Source organism: Martes martes, assembly GCF_963455335.1.
Source record: "Martes martes genome assembly, chromosome: 6".
Taxonomy (NCBI): Eukaryota; Metazoa; Chordata; class Mammalia; order Carnivora; family Mustelidae; genus Martes; species Martes martes.
In genome coordinates this window covers 83285709-83301980 of record NC_137893.1, presented here as the reverse complement: position 1 = coordinate 83301980, position 16272 = coordinate 83285709, and the positions used below count along the sequence as shown (strand labels likewise).

The 16272-nt window shown below is 56.2% G+C and overlaps 2 protein-coding genes across 5 annotated transcripts in view; one reads left to right on the top strand and one right to left on the bottom strand.

Moving 5' to 3' along the window:
- Nucleotides 1–8907, top strand: part of CPNE5 (copine 5) — a gene marked incomplete at its 5' end in the record, with an annotated part of 88244 nt that extends 79337 nt beyond the window's left edge. For all 4 annotated transcript variants that reach the window (XM_080806522.1, XM_080806521.1, XM_080806520.1 and 1 more), the window contains 7 exons: nt 1909–1955; nt 3437–3618; nt 4441–4568; nt 4818–4920; nt 5502–5559; nt 5982–6055; nt 7196–8907. In XM_080806522.1, the coding sequence (XP_080662648.1) occupies nt 1909–1955; nt 3437–3618; nt 4441–4568; nt 4818–4920; nt 5502–5559; nt 5982–6055; nt 7196–7414 (811 nt within the window). In that variant the 3' untranslated portion in view covers nt 7415–8907. The remainder of the gene's footprint in view (nt 1–1908; nt 1956–3436; nt 3619–4440; nt 4569–4817; nt 4921–5501; nt 5560–5981; nt 6056–7195) is intronic.
- A 2707-nt stretch (nt 8908–11614) lies between these two features.
- On the bottom strand, nt 11615–12667 carry LOC308344339 (allatostatin-A receptor-like; the record flags this gene model as incomplete). Its single annotated transcript, XM_080805905.1, has 1 exon — nt 11615–12667. The coding sequence occupies one exon, from the start codon at nt 12665–12667 to the stop codon at nt 11615–11617; it is 1053 nt and encodes a 350-aa protein (XP_080662031.1).
- Between the last annotated feature and the right edge of the window lie 3605 nt (nt 12668–16272).

The following is a 16272-nucleotide window of genomic DNA, read 5'->3' as shown; positions in this document are numbered from 1 at the left end:
CATGGGCCAGAACCGCCCTCCTGATGGCGGCCCTGGGAGCAGAGCTCTTTCCCTGTAGCAAAGACAAGATCTCTTTACTTCCCAGTGAGAGATGACAACGAACAGTAGATGGATAGGACAGGTCGACAGCTATAACAAATAATCCCGTGACCTCAAGGCTTAATACAAACAAAGGCTTATTTTTGATCCATGGGGTGGCAGGGGTGGGTGGGAAGATGTACCGCACCATCAGTTAGGGACCCAGGCTCATGCCATCTTATTTCTCCGTCTCACTCAGAGGTTGGAGTCCCCTGGACACCCTGCCCCCAGGCAGCAGACAATGGGAGAGGGCGTGGGCCAGACCCCTCTGGCCAGCAGACCCAGCCCTGGGTCTCCTGCTCACCATGTCCTTCTCCCTTCCTGGGGGACAATGGTTCCACGAGCAGGAGCTCATGCGTAGTCGGGTGGAGAGAGGGCTGTGGCTGATCTTACATCGGGCCAACTCGGAATCACCGGAACAGAGCGTCCCCACCTGTGTTCCCAGAACCGCTCCTCAGAATCCATCCTCGGAGGAGGGCAGGGATTGTCTGTTGAAGAAGCAGACTCTGGGGCCCCGTCTCAGGCTGACTGAACTGGCATCCTTGGGAGTGCGGCCCTGGACTCTTCTTTTTAAACCAGCTCCCTGGTCACCGACCAGCTCTGTGGTCACTGGACAATGAGGCCCATAAGACGAGACTTTATCCAGGGGCTCTTGTCTTGTCAGCTTCGTTCTGTCAGTATCTAGCATGGACCCTAGAGCAGCAAACCCTCAGAAAGCCTCGACACTGAACCTGAATCCTCAAAACCAAGCTTTTTTATTATGGAAAATTTCTAAATACATTCAAAAGTAGAGAGAAGGTATAACAAACCCCCAGGCACCCTTCACCCAGGTTCAACAGTTAACCGACTCCTGGCCAGTCTCCTTCCACGCATGCTCCCTTTCATTCAGTTATTTTGAAGTAAATGAAGCAAATCACAGTCATCAGATTTTATCCCCCCAATACTTAAGGATATAGCTCTAAAATATAAGGACGTTCTCTTTGTAAAATACAACCACAATACTATAATTACTATAACTACACCTAAACATCAAATAGTTCCTTAATACCAAATATCTTGGCAGTGTTCCAATTTCCCCAGTTTTCTTATAAAGTTGTTCAATTAGCTTATTTGAATCAGAAATCCGGGCAAGATCCATATATTGCGACTGGTCGATTTATCCCTTAATTCTCTTTTCATCTGTTGATTCCTCTAAGCACGCAAGGGCTTGCTAAAACAGAGTCCTGATCCCCACCAAGGGATTCAGATTCACAAGGTCTGAGGGGGGAGGGGGCTCCCCCAGACTGGTTTTCACTGGCTGCTTCCCCCGGCTGTCATGAAACATGTTCCTCTGTCCCCTGTATTTCCTGTACACAACTGGGAGAGAGCTCTGGAAGCTCAGCTGGATTCAGGTTCAAGTTTTTGGTAAGACAACAGTATGAGTGGTATTTTGTTCTTCCCTCAGAGATGCGTGATATCTCTTTGGCTCTCTTTTTTTGCCAAATAAGTGTTAACCCTGCATCTGACACTGAATTTGAGCGAGAAACACACTGAGAACTTCACGGGACTCAGGTGGGCCCAGGGGCAGGGTTTCGGGAGGAAATAATTAATTGTCACTGTGTGCCAAGAACACAGAACACAGTCCGTTCAGAGAGCTTCAGACACTGCCTTCCTCTTAGGTTCACAACAGTCCTTTGTGGGGAGGCCGTGGCTGGCATGATTATCCCCGTTTTCCAGAACTGGAAGATGAGTGACTTCACCAAGTCCGCGTGTCCAGCAAGCTGTGGGGCTGGGGTGGAGGCCGGATTTTTCCCTGTCCAGGTGACTCCCCTGCTGCTCTTCCTCTTCCAGGACCCAGATCAACTTCACGGTGGCCATCGACTTCACGGCTTCCAACGGTGAGTGGGGGGATGGGCAGAGGAGCTGGCGAGGGGCTGGGGGCTGGAGCGGGGAGGGCTTCTCAGAGCTGTGGTAGTTGGTCCTAGCTGGGACCAGCTCTCCCATATTCTCTGGCCTCATCTTCACTGAAAAGGAGGTACTTAGGGCTGGGAAGCCAAAGGGATTACCAAGATGGTGAAGGTGTCCCCAGCCTGGACTGTGGTCACTAACAAATCTGGGCTCTGGGCCCATGAGGAGCGCTGGAGAAAAGATGTTTCCTCATGGGATCAAATCTCACATCCTCCCACACAGCCCAGTCCCCAGGCTGGAGGGGAGCTCTTTGGTCATCAGTGAGGGCAGGAATCCCAGTTCCCAGCCTTGTTGGGGCCACCCCAGCTCCCTTCCCACCGGGGACATTTTCCAGGGTGGGGCTCTGCCCAATTCACCACGAGCAACCAGTGCCCAATTTCACACCATTGGAAACGTCACCACCTCCCTTGGAGTCTGGACCTCCGTTGGCAGTGCTCCGTGCTCACTCTCATGCCTGTCAGAGCAGCCCCGGTTTGGGACTCGTGGGATGGGCCCCAGAGTCCTAGGGTGGTAGGATTCAGGGCTGGGAGGGGCATTGCAAGAATCCCACCTGCTCTGTCCTCACAACACTCCCGTGAGGTGGGACTGTCACCCGCGCTTCACACACGAGGACTTGAGACTGAGAGGTAAGGACCCACGGGAAGAGTGCGCAGCTGGTCACAGGGAGAGACAGGATCTTTTGGTTGGCAGTCTGTGACGTAATGCCTTGGATGAATCAATAAGTAAAATGTGGGCTGTTCTCAGTGGGGACGAGGGCTACGGGGGCAACGTAAGCCAGCAAGAGGGATAAGGGAGTATTGGGGGAGGCTGTGATTTTCAGGACGCACACTGGGAAGGGGACCACACTGGGAAGGGGACCCTTGAGTAGATGAAGCAAGCTACACGTACCTATGCGGAAAAGTGTCCTGGGGCAGAGGGACATGCCACTGCGGAGGCCCTGAGGTAGGGATGGCAGGGGGCTGAGCCTGAGTGAGGGGAGGGGCTGGCAGGAGGCAAGGAGGGAGGTCACTGGAGGTCTGACCCTGAGGAGCCTGTGGGCTCCCCCGTAAGGACTGTGGGTCTGGTTCTGGGTGAAATGGGAGCCTTCGGAGCCGAGGAGAGTCATGGCCTCCTTCCTCGGGCCGGACTCCAGGCGAAAGACGGAAGCCGAGAGATGGTCTGGGCAGCCGCCTTCCCGCAGGCAAGGGGATGGGGCTGTCACAGAGGAGAGGAGAAGCAGGGGAGCGGGTACGTGTATTTTGAAGGGTTAGCAACCAGGATTTACTGAAGGATTGAAAGTGTGGCAAGAGAGAAAGAAAAGAGTCAAGGATAAAGAAGATCACGGGTGCCCCTGGAGACCCCCATCTGCATTCTGAGCCCACAGTGCTTGGAGTGTCAGGAGCACCAAATGTTCTCGTGTCCCGTGTTGCAGGGAACCCGTCACAGTCCACGTCCCTGCACTACATGAGCCCCTACCAGCTGAACGCCTACGCGCTGGCGCTGACTGCCGTCGGGGAGATCATCCAGCACTACGACAGCGACAAGATGTTCCCTGCCCTTGGCTTTGGGGCCAAGCTGCCACCCGATGGAAGGGTGTCCCATGAGTTCCCGTTGGTAGGAGGTCCTGGGAGGTCAGACTGAGGGCTGACCAGGCTCGGGGCTTGGTGACAAGCCTGGGGTGGAGGGCACTGCTCATCGTCCCTGCCCCAGGACAGTGCCCCCTTTGGAGGGCAGGGTGGGTAGGTTGCCTGCTGAGGGGTGGGTGGGCTCATAGCAGGGCCCCCAGAAGCCCACTCCCCACTTTGCTCACCAGCACCTCCCCTCCATGTCTGATGCCACCCCCGGTGGGCTCTGGCCTCCTTTCCCTGACAAGACCCAGGAGAGGTGGAGTGGAGATGTGCTTGAACTACCCCTCCCCACCAAGGCCCCCAAAATAAGGGTAAAGGGGTGTGCACTGGGATAAGGCAACTGCGGGTGGTCCCAGGAGCTCCCTGAGTTGGTGCTGAGATGGGGGCCACCTCCTCTCCCTCCCTCCCACGAGCTGGGAGCACTCCGTCATGCCAGGCACGGTGTTGGGCACCAGATACAAGAAGACAGATCAGCCGCTGGTCCTTCCAGAGCTGCTCAGACCTGGCAGTCATTGGAGGATGGGGTGGTTTGCCCAAGGTTTCCTGAGGGGAGCAGCCAGGGCTCTCAGGGGGGCCTGTCTGAGCAGGAGCAGAGAATGGGGCAAGGAGTGGGTTTGGGCCCTGCTCCCCCAGAGTGTGCACTGCCCTCGGGGCTCCCTCCCCTGCCCACTACCTCCCACCAGGGAAGAGTTATGGAGATCCCAGGCCCGCTGGCCTTCCCCACCCTGGCTGTGCACAGCCCTGGCTGCCCTCCCTCCTCCTCCTCCCTTCTTCCTGGGCTCAGCCTCCCTCTCCTCGGTGCCCCCAGAATGGCAACCAGGAGAACCCTTCCTGCTGTGGCATCGACGGCATCCTGGAGGCCTACCACCACAGCCTGCGCACTGTGCAGCTCTACGGCCCCACCAACTTTGCCCCGGTGGTGACCCACGTGGCCAGGTGAGTGCCACGGTCCCCAGATGCCCATCCCAGCGGCTCATGCGGTGTCTGCCCACACCTGTCCTCTCCGGAACGTGGGAGAGGCATCTCTTCCATTCAGTCACCTTTCAGGGAGCCCTGACCCTAAAGAGACTCTCCTCCCGCCAAAGAACTAGCCCCCCCCCGACCCCCTGCAAAGAGTTATGGGGCCAGGGAGGGGTGTAGAGCGGGCCAGACAGACTGCAGCCCCTGCTCCCCCATACCCCCCAGGACCGCGGCCGCAGTGCAGGACGGCTCCCAGTACTCGGTGCTGCTCATCATCACGGACGGCGTCATCTCGGACATGGCGCAGACCAAGGAGGCTATCGTTAATGTGAGCTGGGGGTGGGGGACATGCCTTCCCGCTTCTTTAGAGAAACCCCTGGGAGGAGGCTTCCCGGGCAGTGGGGTTTGGGGAGTGGAAGGATCCTGTGGATGAGCTCTGTATCTAACAGCCCCACCCCCAACATGGGCCATTCCCTCCCAATGCCTGGCTCCCTTGTTAATCTGTCTCTTGGACCCCTGCCCCAGACTCCAACCAAGCCCTGCCAGGATGAAGTGGGAGCCCAGAGTGGGGGAGGCCCAGGAACATGACCCCCCTACTGGGTGGGCTCCCGGTATACGGGGCTGCAGCCCCAGCTCCCACTTCTGGATGCCCACATAAAAGATGTCCCACTTGATGGAGATGCAGGGACAGGAGAGGGGGTGGGGGGTATCTCACAGAAGCAGACCTGGGACCCATTTCCCCCTCTTGACCCTCTCTTCCTCTCTGGTGCCCCACGGCTGTTTCCCTTGGTTCATGTCCTGGCCCTTTCGTATGTTTCTCTGTCTCCATCCTTCTGTCTTCCATTTCTCTGTCCTTCTGTCTTTCTTCCATGGACCCACCCCATTCTGTCCCTCCTCCTGATCTCCCAGGCTGCCAAACTCCCCATGTCCATCATCATCATTGGAGTGGGCCAGGCGGAGTTCGATGGTAAGTCCCCATCCCCTGATGTTTCCCCAGAGGCGTCAGGCCCTTGGGAATGACCCTTCCCCAAAGAGTGAGAGCTCCTGGGTGGGTGTGACTGTCTGGGTGAGCAGGCAGGGTGTGAGGGTGTGTTTGTTTGCACAGGGAAGGGTGTGTCAGGGTGTACACCTGTACCCATATCCCAAGGCTGTGGGGAGGAGGCCCTCCCTCCAACCCTGGGAACGGAGGGTGGGGGAGCGGGAGCACTGGGCTAGAAGTCAGAGACACACCATGTTGGGCTCCTCCTGTCTCCTCATCTCTAATGCGGGGGTCTGGTCTGACCGTCTCTGTCCTGGATTGGCCTGGGATTGGAGGACAAGCCCACTGTCCTGCCAGGCCTGGGTGCCCACCATTAATTCAGTGTACCACCAATGCCTGTTGTCACACAGCCATGGTGGAGCTGGATGGCGATGACGTGCGGATCTCCTCACGGGGGAAGCTGGCAGAGCGGGACATTGTCCAGGTGAAGCTCAAATCCTGCCTGTCCCAAGGAAAATGCCCGAGCCCTTCTAGCCAGGCCAACCTTATACCCCCTTTTAGAAAATTCTCTGGAAAGGGGCCTTGGAGGGAGCCCCAGAGTGGTCTGGTCACCAAAGAAGGGAACAGGAATCAGTCCTTGGGTCACACTTGTCCCCTGGCGGGACCCCTCCCTACCATGTCCGAGACTTGCCCCCAGTGTTTTTGCCCTGACCGGAATGGTCTGCCAAGGCCTCCCTGAGCCACCAGGCCTCCATGGTTTCCTGCAGATCACTTAGGCCCAGTGCTTGCGCTTCCCAGTGTCTTCTGTGGGGCTGCCTTCCCAGTGAGATGGCAAACCCCTTGGAGGCGGAGGAGGCGTCTTTAGTGTTGCCAAAGCCCTCTCTGGGAATGGGCATTGCCTGGTTCCTTGTGTCCGTGTCTTACCCTCTCATGTAGGATGGCACTCATAGTGAACAGACAGGTCTTTGTCCTCCAGGCGTCCCTGCCCAGTCAAGCCTCAGAACGCACCTTAGTAAGCACGCCTGTCTGTGAACCTCCTAGGAGATTGGAAGTAAAGACTGACGTTCCCCAGACCCCCTGGGGTCCTTCCAAGGTTGGAGACCAGAGTCAGGAGGCTAGACCCCACAGCAGGGGCAGTTCTGGGAGTAAGGCGGGGGTGGGGGTCACGTAAGGAAAGGCCTGGAGGCAGATGTGAGCTGAGGCACTCAAGGGTGGGTCGCCCTCTGGAAGGAAGCCAGAGGAGCCTGACTGTAGGTGTCCACCCAGAGACGGAGGAGAAGTAGAGCAAAGGAGACAGAGAGGTTGGGGGAGATGGGAAGGCCCATTTCCCAGAAGCCAGGGTCTTCATCCAGCATTTTCCGAGCACTGGCTGAGTCCCTGTGCTTGGTGCCAAGACTTGGGAGCTAAAGGGCTCCTGTTTAGGGGTACACCTTGGCATGGAATATGTGCCCCGTGATACCTCATTGAGCCAATGAGAGAAGAGCCCCTCAGCGGTCACCAGCAGAGGGTTGGCTGATGGAGAGGGCAGAGGCGGGGAGGCATGGTCCTGGGCCAGGAGACTGGGGAGGGGGGTGGCTGGGGTCCAGCCAGAGACCCGGCCTGACTGTACCTTTCCTCCTGCCAGTTCGTGCCCTTCAGGGACTACGTGGACCGCACCGGCAACCACGTGCTAAGCATGGCGCGCCTGGCCCGCGATGTGCTGGCCGAGATCCCTGACCAGCTGGTGTCCTACATGAAGGCCCAAGGCATCCGCCCACGCCCCCCACCCGCGGCCCCGGAGTCCTCGCCTCCACGGTCCCCAGCCCACACTCCCCCTGCCTCCCCCCTGCACACACACATCTGAGCGCTCTTCCTGAAGGCCCCTGGCCTGTGGTGGGTGGCTCCCTGGGGGGAGGGGGGCAGTGGAAGCACAGCTGGGGTCCCCAGACCCCCTTGCAATATGCCATGCCTAGCCTTTGTAACTGTGTGTGCCTGGGAGGCCAGCGGGGGATGGGGCCCTGAAGACTCCGCTCTCATTTCCCAGCCTCGTGGCCCAAACCCAGGGAGTTGGAGGGTACGTGTGGTGGGGGTGATGTTCTGGGCCTCTGCCCTTCTCCTGTCCCCCCAATACCTGGTTCTAGACCAGACAGGAAGGGGTTAACAATCAGGAGGATTGGGGTCCCCCTCAGTCTACCTGGGCAAGCCCATCTGTTCCTCCATGGCCCTGAAGCCTGAGCTGGGCCTCTCCCCTCTGGGGCCCTAGGACACCCTGCTCTCCTGTGCCGTATACTCCTACACTTGGCCCCTGATCTCTCACTCCCCAGTATCTACCCCATCCCTATTTCCAGTGAACCCTGTGAGGCTGATGGGTCTGCAGGGATGCCTGAACATGTGACCCCCTCCCAGGGACACTTGCATGCCATGGGAGCCCAGCAGACCCATGAAGGGGAGACTGTGAAGGGAGGGCCATAAGCCACATGATGGGCTAGGAATGGAGGCTTTTTAGATACAAGCCTTTTTTAGAGGCTTTCTGGTGCCTCTCGGGCCCAGAAGGATGCTGGCTTTAGATCCATAGGCCTGTCCCTGGTGTGGGCCCACAGGCACCTCTACAGTTGACTCCTGGTTCTAGGCACCCTCTCCTCCCACCAAGGCTGCCCAGGGCCCTTGGAGCCCAGTCCTCTGCTGCTCCCCTGGAGGCCTTAGAAGGAGCAGTCCAGCCCCAGCACAGCACTCCCACGTCGCCACTCTTTCCCACAGGGATAGGAGACAGGAGTCCTGGGTTTGAGCCTGTGGGAACACAAGCAAGGCCCTTCCGCCTTCTGGGACTCAGAAGTAGGGCAAGAGGGTTGACCAGATAGTTCCAGGTTTATCTTCAGCTCCGGTGTCCTGAGAGTCCATTCATGCCATGCCCAGCTTCTCCATCCCACACCTCAGCAGTGTGACCCCTTACTCCAGGCCGTCTTGGCCCTTAGGGTCACTCTCTTCCATCCTGTCACCTCAAATCCACCCTAGTCCTTCAGCCTTGGGCTGTGGGGTCTGAGCCCAAACCCCTGCCTCTGCTGTGGGGAAGGCGGGAAGGGTGATCTCACCCCTGGGCCCCCTGAGCTGCCCAACCTTTACCCACACAGGGAGCAAGTCATGCATGCCAGCCCCTCCCACAGCATGGGGCCCCTCAGCCCACGACACGTCCCATGCCTGGGTGGAGACCAGGCCCCCATCCTGTCCACTGCCCGACACTGCTTCCCTTCCCGTCATGCATGATGGTGGTGTTTCTATGCTGTGTGGTCCTGTGCCCGTCTCTGAGACAGTCTCTGTGTGGAATTTGCCTTAAACTGAAGTAAATTGGGTTCTTTTAGTAAAGTTCCTTGCTTTCCTTTCTCTTGTGAAAAACAGCAAGTGTGTTGCTGTTTGACAGAATCCAAGCTCTCCTCTCTCTATCTCTCTTCTATTCTTTTGTTCGATAAGGATTTCCTGAGCAACTACAATGTGCCAGGGCCTGGGCTGGGTGCTCAGGGTACAGCAATGAATAAAAAACTTGCCCTGTCTCCACACAGAGCTCACAACAGACACACAAATAAGATGGGAAAACCCAGGAAGCACATAAACAGATAGGTACATAACCTAATTTCAGGTGGTGGTTAAGAGTTACAAAGACAAATAACGGAGAAGAAGGGAGAGTGGTGTTTTAGGTGTGGTGGTCAGGGTGGGCCCCTCTGAGGAGGTGAAGGTTGAGATGAGCCCTAAGGAAACAAGAGAAGGAGGCATGTTGGTATCCAAGGCAGGAGGGCTCCAAGTAGAAGGAACAGCAAGTGCAAAGGCCCTGAGGGAAGAGGATACTTCGCTTGAAGGGCAGTAGGGATGCTCATGTGGTTGGAGCTGTGTGAAGAGGGGTAGGGGCCAGGGATAGTTCAGGAGATGAGATGAGGGAGGTGAAGAATCCAGAACACGTAGGCCCTTGTAGGCCATGGTAAGGGCTTCAGCATTACTGTGAGTGAAACGGAGCCAGCGAGGAGGTGAGAGAGGTGAGTAACACGATCAGATTATTCTCAAAAACAAGTGGGTCACTTTACTGCATTTGATCACTGACTCATCCCTCAGCAAGCATTTACTGAGCACCGGTGCCAGGCCCGGCTCAGGTTTGGAGACACTGATTCACACATGGTTGCACCCTCCAAGGGTGACCTCTGGTTTGGAGCAGTGAGCAAGGAAATCCTTCCACCCTGGGCTACCCATGCTAAGCCTATGGGAGGGGCCAGCATCTTGAGCACCAAAGGGACACTCCTGACCCAGCCTGGACGACCCACAGGCCAGGTGCCAGGAGTGCTTGTGTGTGATGGGACCACTCCTCTTTTCTGGCGGGATTAGCGTGTGGACAGACTGTGGGCCTACAGATGTGCCCACATCAAGTGTGCGATGTGCACAGCCAGGATGCACTTGAGGAGGATGGTAATCTTTCTCCTCCTGTTCCCTCCTCATATATAAATCACTGTGGCCTTCAGAGCCCAGGATCGTGGGGAAAGGGGACTTCCTCCTCTGGGCAAACTCATGGTCAAATTAGCCCTCCAGCCAGCCATTTCCAATCTGCACTTCACAAGAAATCTGGGACTAATTATACCAAAGTTTGGGATTTATTTACTTCTTACGATTTTATAGTAAATTAGAGCTGATTCATGACTGTCCCTATAATTAGCTACCCCTCTGACTTGCATTCCAATATGCTTTGAGTAAGAACCGGGTGGGGTCATAGCTCGGAAAGAGGGAAGTTCCCAGAACCAATGACCCATTTTGCCTCACCTTGGGTGCCTGTGAGAAAGCGTCAAGAGGAGATGCCCACCGGGCAGGGGAATCAAGTCTCAGAGCCACTGCCCCAGGGAGCTAAGGTCATCTGTACTGTGCTTGACACTGTGGCTTCCCTCCTGGGTTATTTCTCAAGGTGTGTTCCACAGAACGCTGGTTCTTTCGAATGGATTTTGGGGACCTGCCTACTCTGAGCCCCTCTCAGAGAATCCCAGTGGCCTTTGAGGTATTCAAGGCTCTGATAAGTCCTGCAGCAAAGAGACGCGTTTAAGTTGGCTTAACCCAGTGTTTCTGAAGCTTTTTGACCATGGAGACAGACTCTGTGTGTGTGTGTGTGTTTAGCTGTAGCACTGTTAACAAGCAGAACATGTTGTCTTGGGACTTTAAGTAGAGACAATTCCCCTGGTTACCAAACTAACACAGATTCTGAGACCTGCTCCCAGGAGGCCAGAGGGAGGGACTGGAGTTTGGGAACTTCTCAGAGGAGATGGGGTAGGAGAGGTGGAGACCTTCAGCTGCTCTGGGAAGAAGGAAGGTGTGTGCCACACTGGGAAGAGAAATCACAGAGAAGAAAGGAGGCATTCAGAAATTCGAGGCTTCAAGGTTGACCTGGTATTCGCTTGTTGGGCTGAGAGGGGTGTGTGACCCAGCTAGGGGAGGGCAGGCAAAGAGGGGACAGGTCCCTAACGGGCTCTCCTGGCCTTGGGGCCCCTACCCCGGCAGCAGCTGTCTCCTCCCCTCACCCCATTTGTTCCCAGGCCTTCAGGATTAAGGACCCCAGCCTGTTATTCTCTGGGTCATTCCTATACCCACATCTCTGCCTTTGGAATCCCTTTACCAACCTCTTGTCCCCTCACCTCAAATGCCCCTGAATTAATAAAAATAAAATGATAACGGTAATAGTAATGATGAAACTCATGTGCGCTTACGAAGCACATTATATGTTATGTTTGTCTTTATAACAATGCTATGAAGAAGGGTATGATCACTACCCCAGATGAGAGAAAAGAGTCAGAGAGAGGTGAAGGGACTTGTTCAAGATCATACAACTAGAAAGTGGTAGAGTCTATAGGGATCTGAGTCCCAGGGTAGGACGGGAGCATCAACCCAGTCGCCATTTCGGTTGCTGTGTCTCCTTGGCTGGGCCACCTGCCCTCTCTGGATCTCAGTCTCCCCACTAGTAAAATGGAAGGGATATGCTCTAGCGTCCCTAAGTGTCTTCCCACCCCTCTTGACTCTCAGCCCTCTCTCCCATCAGCCTATCTTCTCAGAACCACCCCCCCCCCACCCCCTGGACTCCATAGCCTCCTGGGGCCCTGTCCTGGCCTGGCTGGATGCTCTCCAGCACCATACCGGCCCCACTTACACCCTCAGGGTGGCTGACGGCTGTGGGCCTGCAGAAGAGATCCCTGAGCCCTGCCTGGAAGGGGCGGGAGAGGTAGAAGCAAAGGATGGGGCTCACGGCACAATTGGAGTAGGCCAGGATAGTGCAGAGGCTGGATGCCACAAAAGCCGCTGGCGTGACAGGCAGACCACCCACAGCTGCCACATAGCCCAGCACGGAGCAGGGCCCCCACATCAGCACAAAGACCCCCAGCACCACCAGGGTGAGCGCTGTGTTCTCCCTGTGCTCCTGGATGCTCTCCCCACTGGGGCCACGAGGCTGTGTCCGCATGAGCCAGCCCATGTGGCCGAAAGAGCAGCCCAGCCCCCCCACACAAGGCAGGAAGGCCAGGGCTCCCAGCAGAGTGAAGTAGCAGGATGTCCCGGCAGGGCTGAGGAGCAGGAGGCAGACCCGGGTCCCCGTTGCCCCCTCCTCCACCACCACTCTCTGGAACAGCCAGTTGGGCAACGAGGCGGTGATGCCCAGGACCCACATGGCCCCACAGAGCAGCAGGCGGGTGCCCCGGTCAGCGGAGAGGGCCACCTCAGGTCGGGCCACGGCCACGTGGCGCAGAAAAGCCGTGGCCACCATGCTGTAGAAGGTACAGAACATGGTAGCATTGTTGGTGGCCTGGCTGGCGGTGCAGATGACAGGACCCAGCCACCAGTCGTGCCGCAGGAAGCTCAGCAGCAGCACGGGCACCACGCAGGCCACGAAGAACAGGTCAGACAGTGTGATGTTCACCATGAGACTGTTGGTCAGGGCGCGGAGTGGCCGGGAGGTGCCTGAGTCCCGGCCTGCCACGAGCAGCATCAGCCCATTGGCCGGCAGCCCCACCAGCAGGATGAGGCCACACAGCCCGGCAAAGAGGAGTCGGAGCCATCGCTCGGATGTGGCTGTGAGTCCGGTGGCCGTGAAAGTGGCGTTGGGCTCCATTCCCCTGCCCCGGACACACAAGGACAGTGTCGAAAACCAGCCTGAGGGCCACCTTCCTCTTTCCCTGTAGAGCGCCCTACCCTTTCACAGCCCCCTACGTCCAGTGGGGGCCCTTGCCCAGCATTAGTCCCTTGAGACTTCATGACAGACCTACCCAACAGGCTCCGTCAGTGCCCCGGGTTCAAATCCTGACTCTGCTACTTTGTAGCTCTGTGACTGGGAAAAGTTACCCAGTTTCCCTACCTCAGTTTCCTCAACCATGAAGAAGGAAGGAAATCAAGGAAAACAGATGTCAACAGTGCTACAAAAGCGTGAGGTTCAGGTAATTTTCATTTTCCTCTTTGTAATTATTTCTACAGTTTCTGCGGGGGGTACAAATTGAATTTGGGGTGTGTGTATCCATGCATGTGTGCACACACGCATACAAATTTTTTTAGATTTTATTTATTTATTTAGAGAGTTGGGGGAGGGGCAGAGGCAGAGAAGCCGACTCCCTGCTGGGCGCAGAGCCCCACACCGGCTCAATCTCAACGTGGAGATCGTGACCTGAGCCGAAATCCAGAGTCAGACGTGCAACTGACGGAGCCACCCACGTGCCCCTATATGTACGTGTGTGTATGTGTATATATATATATATATTTTTTAAACAAAACCTTGCCTGCCAATGAAATAGGCATATATTAGAGGTTCAAGCAAGAAGTAGATATGCAGGGGCTTTGAGACAGCGTGCAGCCCCTCCCAGGGGTTCCCAAGCTTGTCTGCACAGTGGGATTACCTGGGGAGTTTCAAAAATCCTGATCCACAGGTCACATCCCAGGGACGGGATTTAGCTGGTCTGGGTTTTGGCATTTTTGAAAGATCCCAGAGGACTGTCCAGGGCAGACCAGCTTGGGATGGACTGCCCTCTGTGGTTGTGCTGTGCTGGTTACCTGGCAGGGTTGGGGGAAGCATTGCACCCCACCTTCCTCCTCACCCCTACTTCATCCTACATGCTGAGGACATGGGGAGACCCCGACTGAGAGGAGTCAGGCTGGGAAATGGGATCTAGACATTCCAGAGTCGGCCGAGGGACCAGCATCTCCACCTGCCACCCCACAGACCGGGACCAGAGTCCCTAGCTTTCTTGGGATGAGACTTGCCCATTGACTCAATAATTAAATATTTCCTGAGTATTTACCCTGAGCCAGCAGCAAGCACAACAGCCCTGTGGAGTCCTGATTCTAGTCCCCATCCCCTTTTCTCTTATGCTGAAGAAGGGGAGTCTGGAGAGACCCCTGTCTAGCTGGCTTGGAGCCTATGCTGGGGGGTCCACAGATGCCCTCCTGCAGAGCCCCACCTGGAGGAGACTTGCTTGGTCTCTGAGGTCCCAGGGCAGCAACTTGGCTGAGGGCAGCTGAGAAGAGACAGGAGAAGGCTAGGGCAAATTCTGCCACTGCTACCTCTCGGGGTCTCCAGCACCTTCCAGGGGCTGCGGGGGAAGGAGGAACCAAGGGACCAGCCCCAAACCTTAACTGCCCTGGATAAATGCTACAATCATGTCCTTCTCTCAGCATGTGTAACTCTTTTCTTTCTCTTTTTTTTTTTTTTCTTCCACCTGGCCCAGGCCTGCCTGCTGATGACATGATAGAGGGGAGTGGAAGGAAAGAAAGGATCCGGGACCTGGTCCCTGCGCCACCTAAGCATCCATACCGTCCTGTAAGAAGACCCCTAACTTGATGGTGAAGCTTGTGATGGCTGGAGCCTGGGTTCAAAGCCCCGCCACACTACTTGCTGTGTTGACTGTGGACAAGTGACTTATCCTCTGTGCCTCCTTTTCCTCATCTGTAAAGCGGGGATAAACAAGCCCCACCTCACAGGGTTGACGCCAGGATTAAATCGTACATGTTAGGTGCTCGGAGTATTGCCTGACGTGAAGTAAGTGCTTTGTAAATGAGGGCTGTTCTGCTCCTGCCCATCCTTGGCTCCAAAAGCTCTCTTCCCTAACACCTCTGTCCGGGCTCCGTTCTGTCCACCTTGCCCTCCCTTTCTCCCTCCACATCTTGAGTACCATCAGCCCAGTCCCACCCTTCTTTTCTCAATCAGCCTCAAGCTAAGGTGTGACCAGAGCCCCCCCTTGGCAGACATGCCCTGAGAACTCACCACTTGTCTGGAAGTTCACTCTGAAGTCCACCTTGAGTCCCTCCTGCTGCTCTCCTCATGGGCCTCGCGCTGCTCGGAGGTTCCCGGGCCCTGCTTGCTGACTTAAAGTCCTCTGACTCCCGGAAAGGCTGGGCCCCTCCACACCTCTGCTCTGCACAGAAGCTGGATCTTGCCAGAGAAAGCCAAGAGATGGTTCTGGGCAAGTGTTTGGCCCCTTCTCACACCCCACTTCTAAGGAACCTGAGCTGGCTGCCCACAGCTGGGGCACAGCTGAGATGGGGAGAGGGGCAGGCCTGAGGGCCATTTCTGCACCAGGTCCCCCTGAAGGCCAGGGGCTTTATCCTCTCTCCTGGCTCCCTCAGGAATCACACCCTGCTTACCTGCCTCATTAACTCGCAGGCCTACAGGACAGAGATGTTGGTGCCTGCCAGGTCCCCAGACTCCAGAGACAGCCATTAGCAATGGCAGAACCTGCCCTCCTCCCTCACCAATGGCCAGGCATCCCTCACTCCAGCCCACCTCTCCCTGTCTGTCTTTCTTAGAACCTATGACAGCCTAGAAACCGCTCAGAGCAGGGGGAAGCTCGTGGGCTGACGGGGAGGATCCAGGAAGGGAGAAGATACTGGGGGTAAGAAAGAATTGGTGAGGGAGGCCAGTAAGAGAACTCATTAGATCAGAAAATCATCCTGCATGTTGACTAGAGGCTGAATGGGGTCCATTAGGGCATCTGATCCAACCTCTGGTCGCTTCTGATGTCTGAACCTTTTCTACCTTGCCTCTTGCCAAAGTGTCCCCCGACTTCCCCTTGTATGCCTCTAATGACAAAGAGCTCACTGCTGCAGAGGCATTCCTTTTGGAACTGTGCAGAAGGGATGGGGTGAAGATTGGAGACTGATTAAGCCAGGGGAAGCCTCTGTCTTCTACCTCCTGCCCTTTCTCTCTCCTGCAGTCTCTTGCTCTGTACCACTTTCTCTTGAACTCTCTCTGCTTGTCTCTGTGAAACTGGGGTGTTCTCTGATTCCCCAGTGCTGAATGATTGATTACAAAGTAATCAGCACAAGCTCAGCCTTCTGCACGCACCAGACTGCAGGCCCTGGTGAATGTCATTGTGGTTAACAGTAAGATGACAGGGACAACAGTGGCAGCAAACGTACATGACAGAAGATAGTCCAACTCTGAGGGACCCTCACCCTAAGGCTCTCAAAGCAGGCTCCTTAAGGGCACTGAGGACCCCATCCCGGCTTATCATGGGCAGCCACCTTCCGGGAGACGAATGGTAGGCTGTTCTGGGAACTTCAACAAAAGCTTTGAAGAGGAGCCCCAAAGTGATTTGAACCTAGTTTCCCTGCTTCTCTCCAGGCCACCCGAGTCACCCTCCTGGCTGCACCTCGGGGCAGAGGGCTGCACCAGGTGACATTGTGGCATTGGAGCAGGGGGTGGGATCCCCAAATATGACCCCTTAGAGG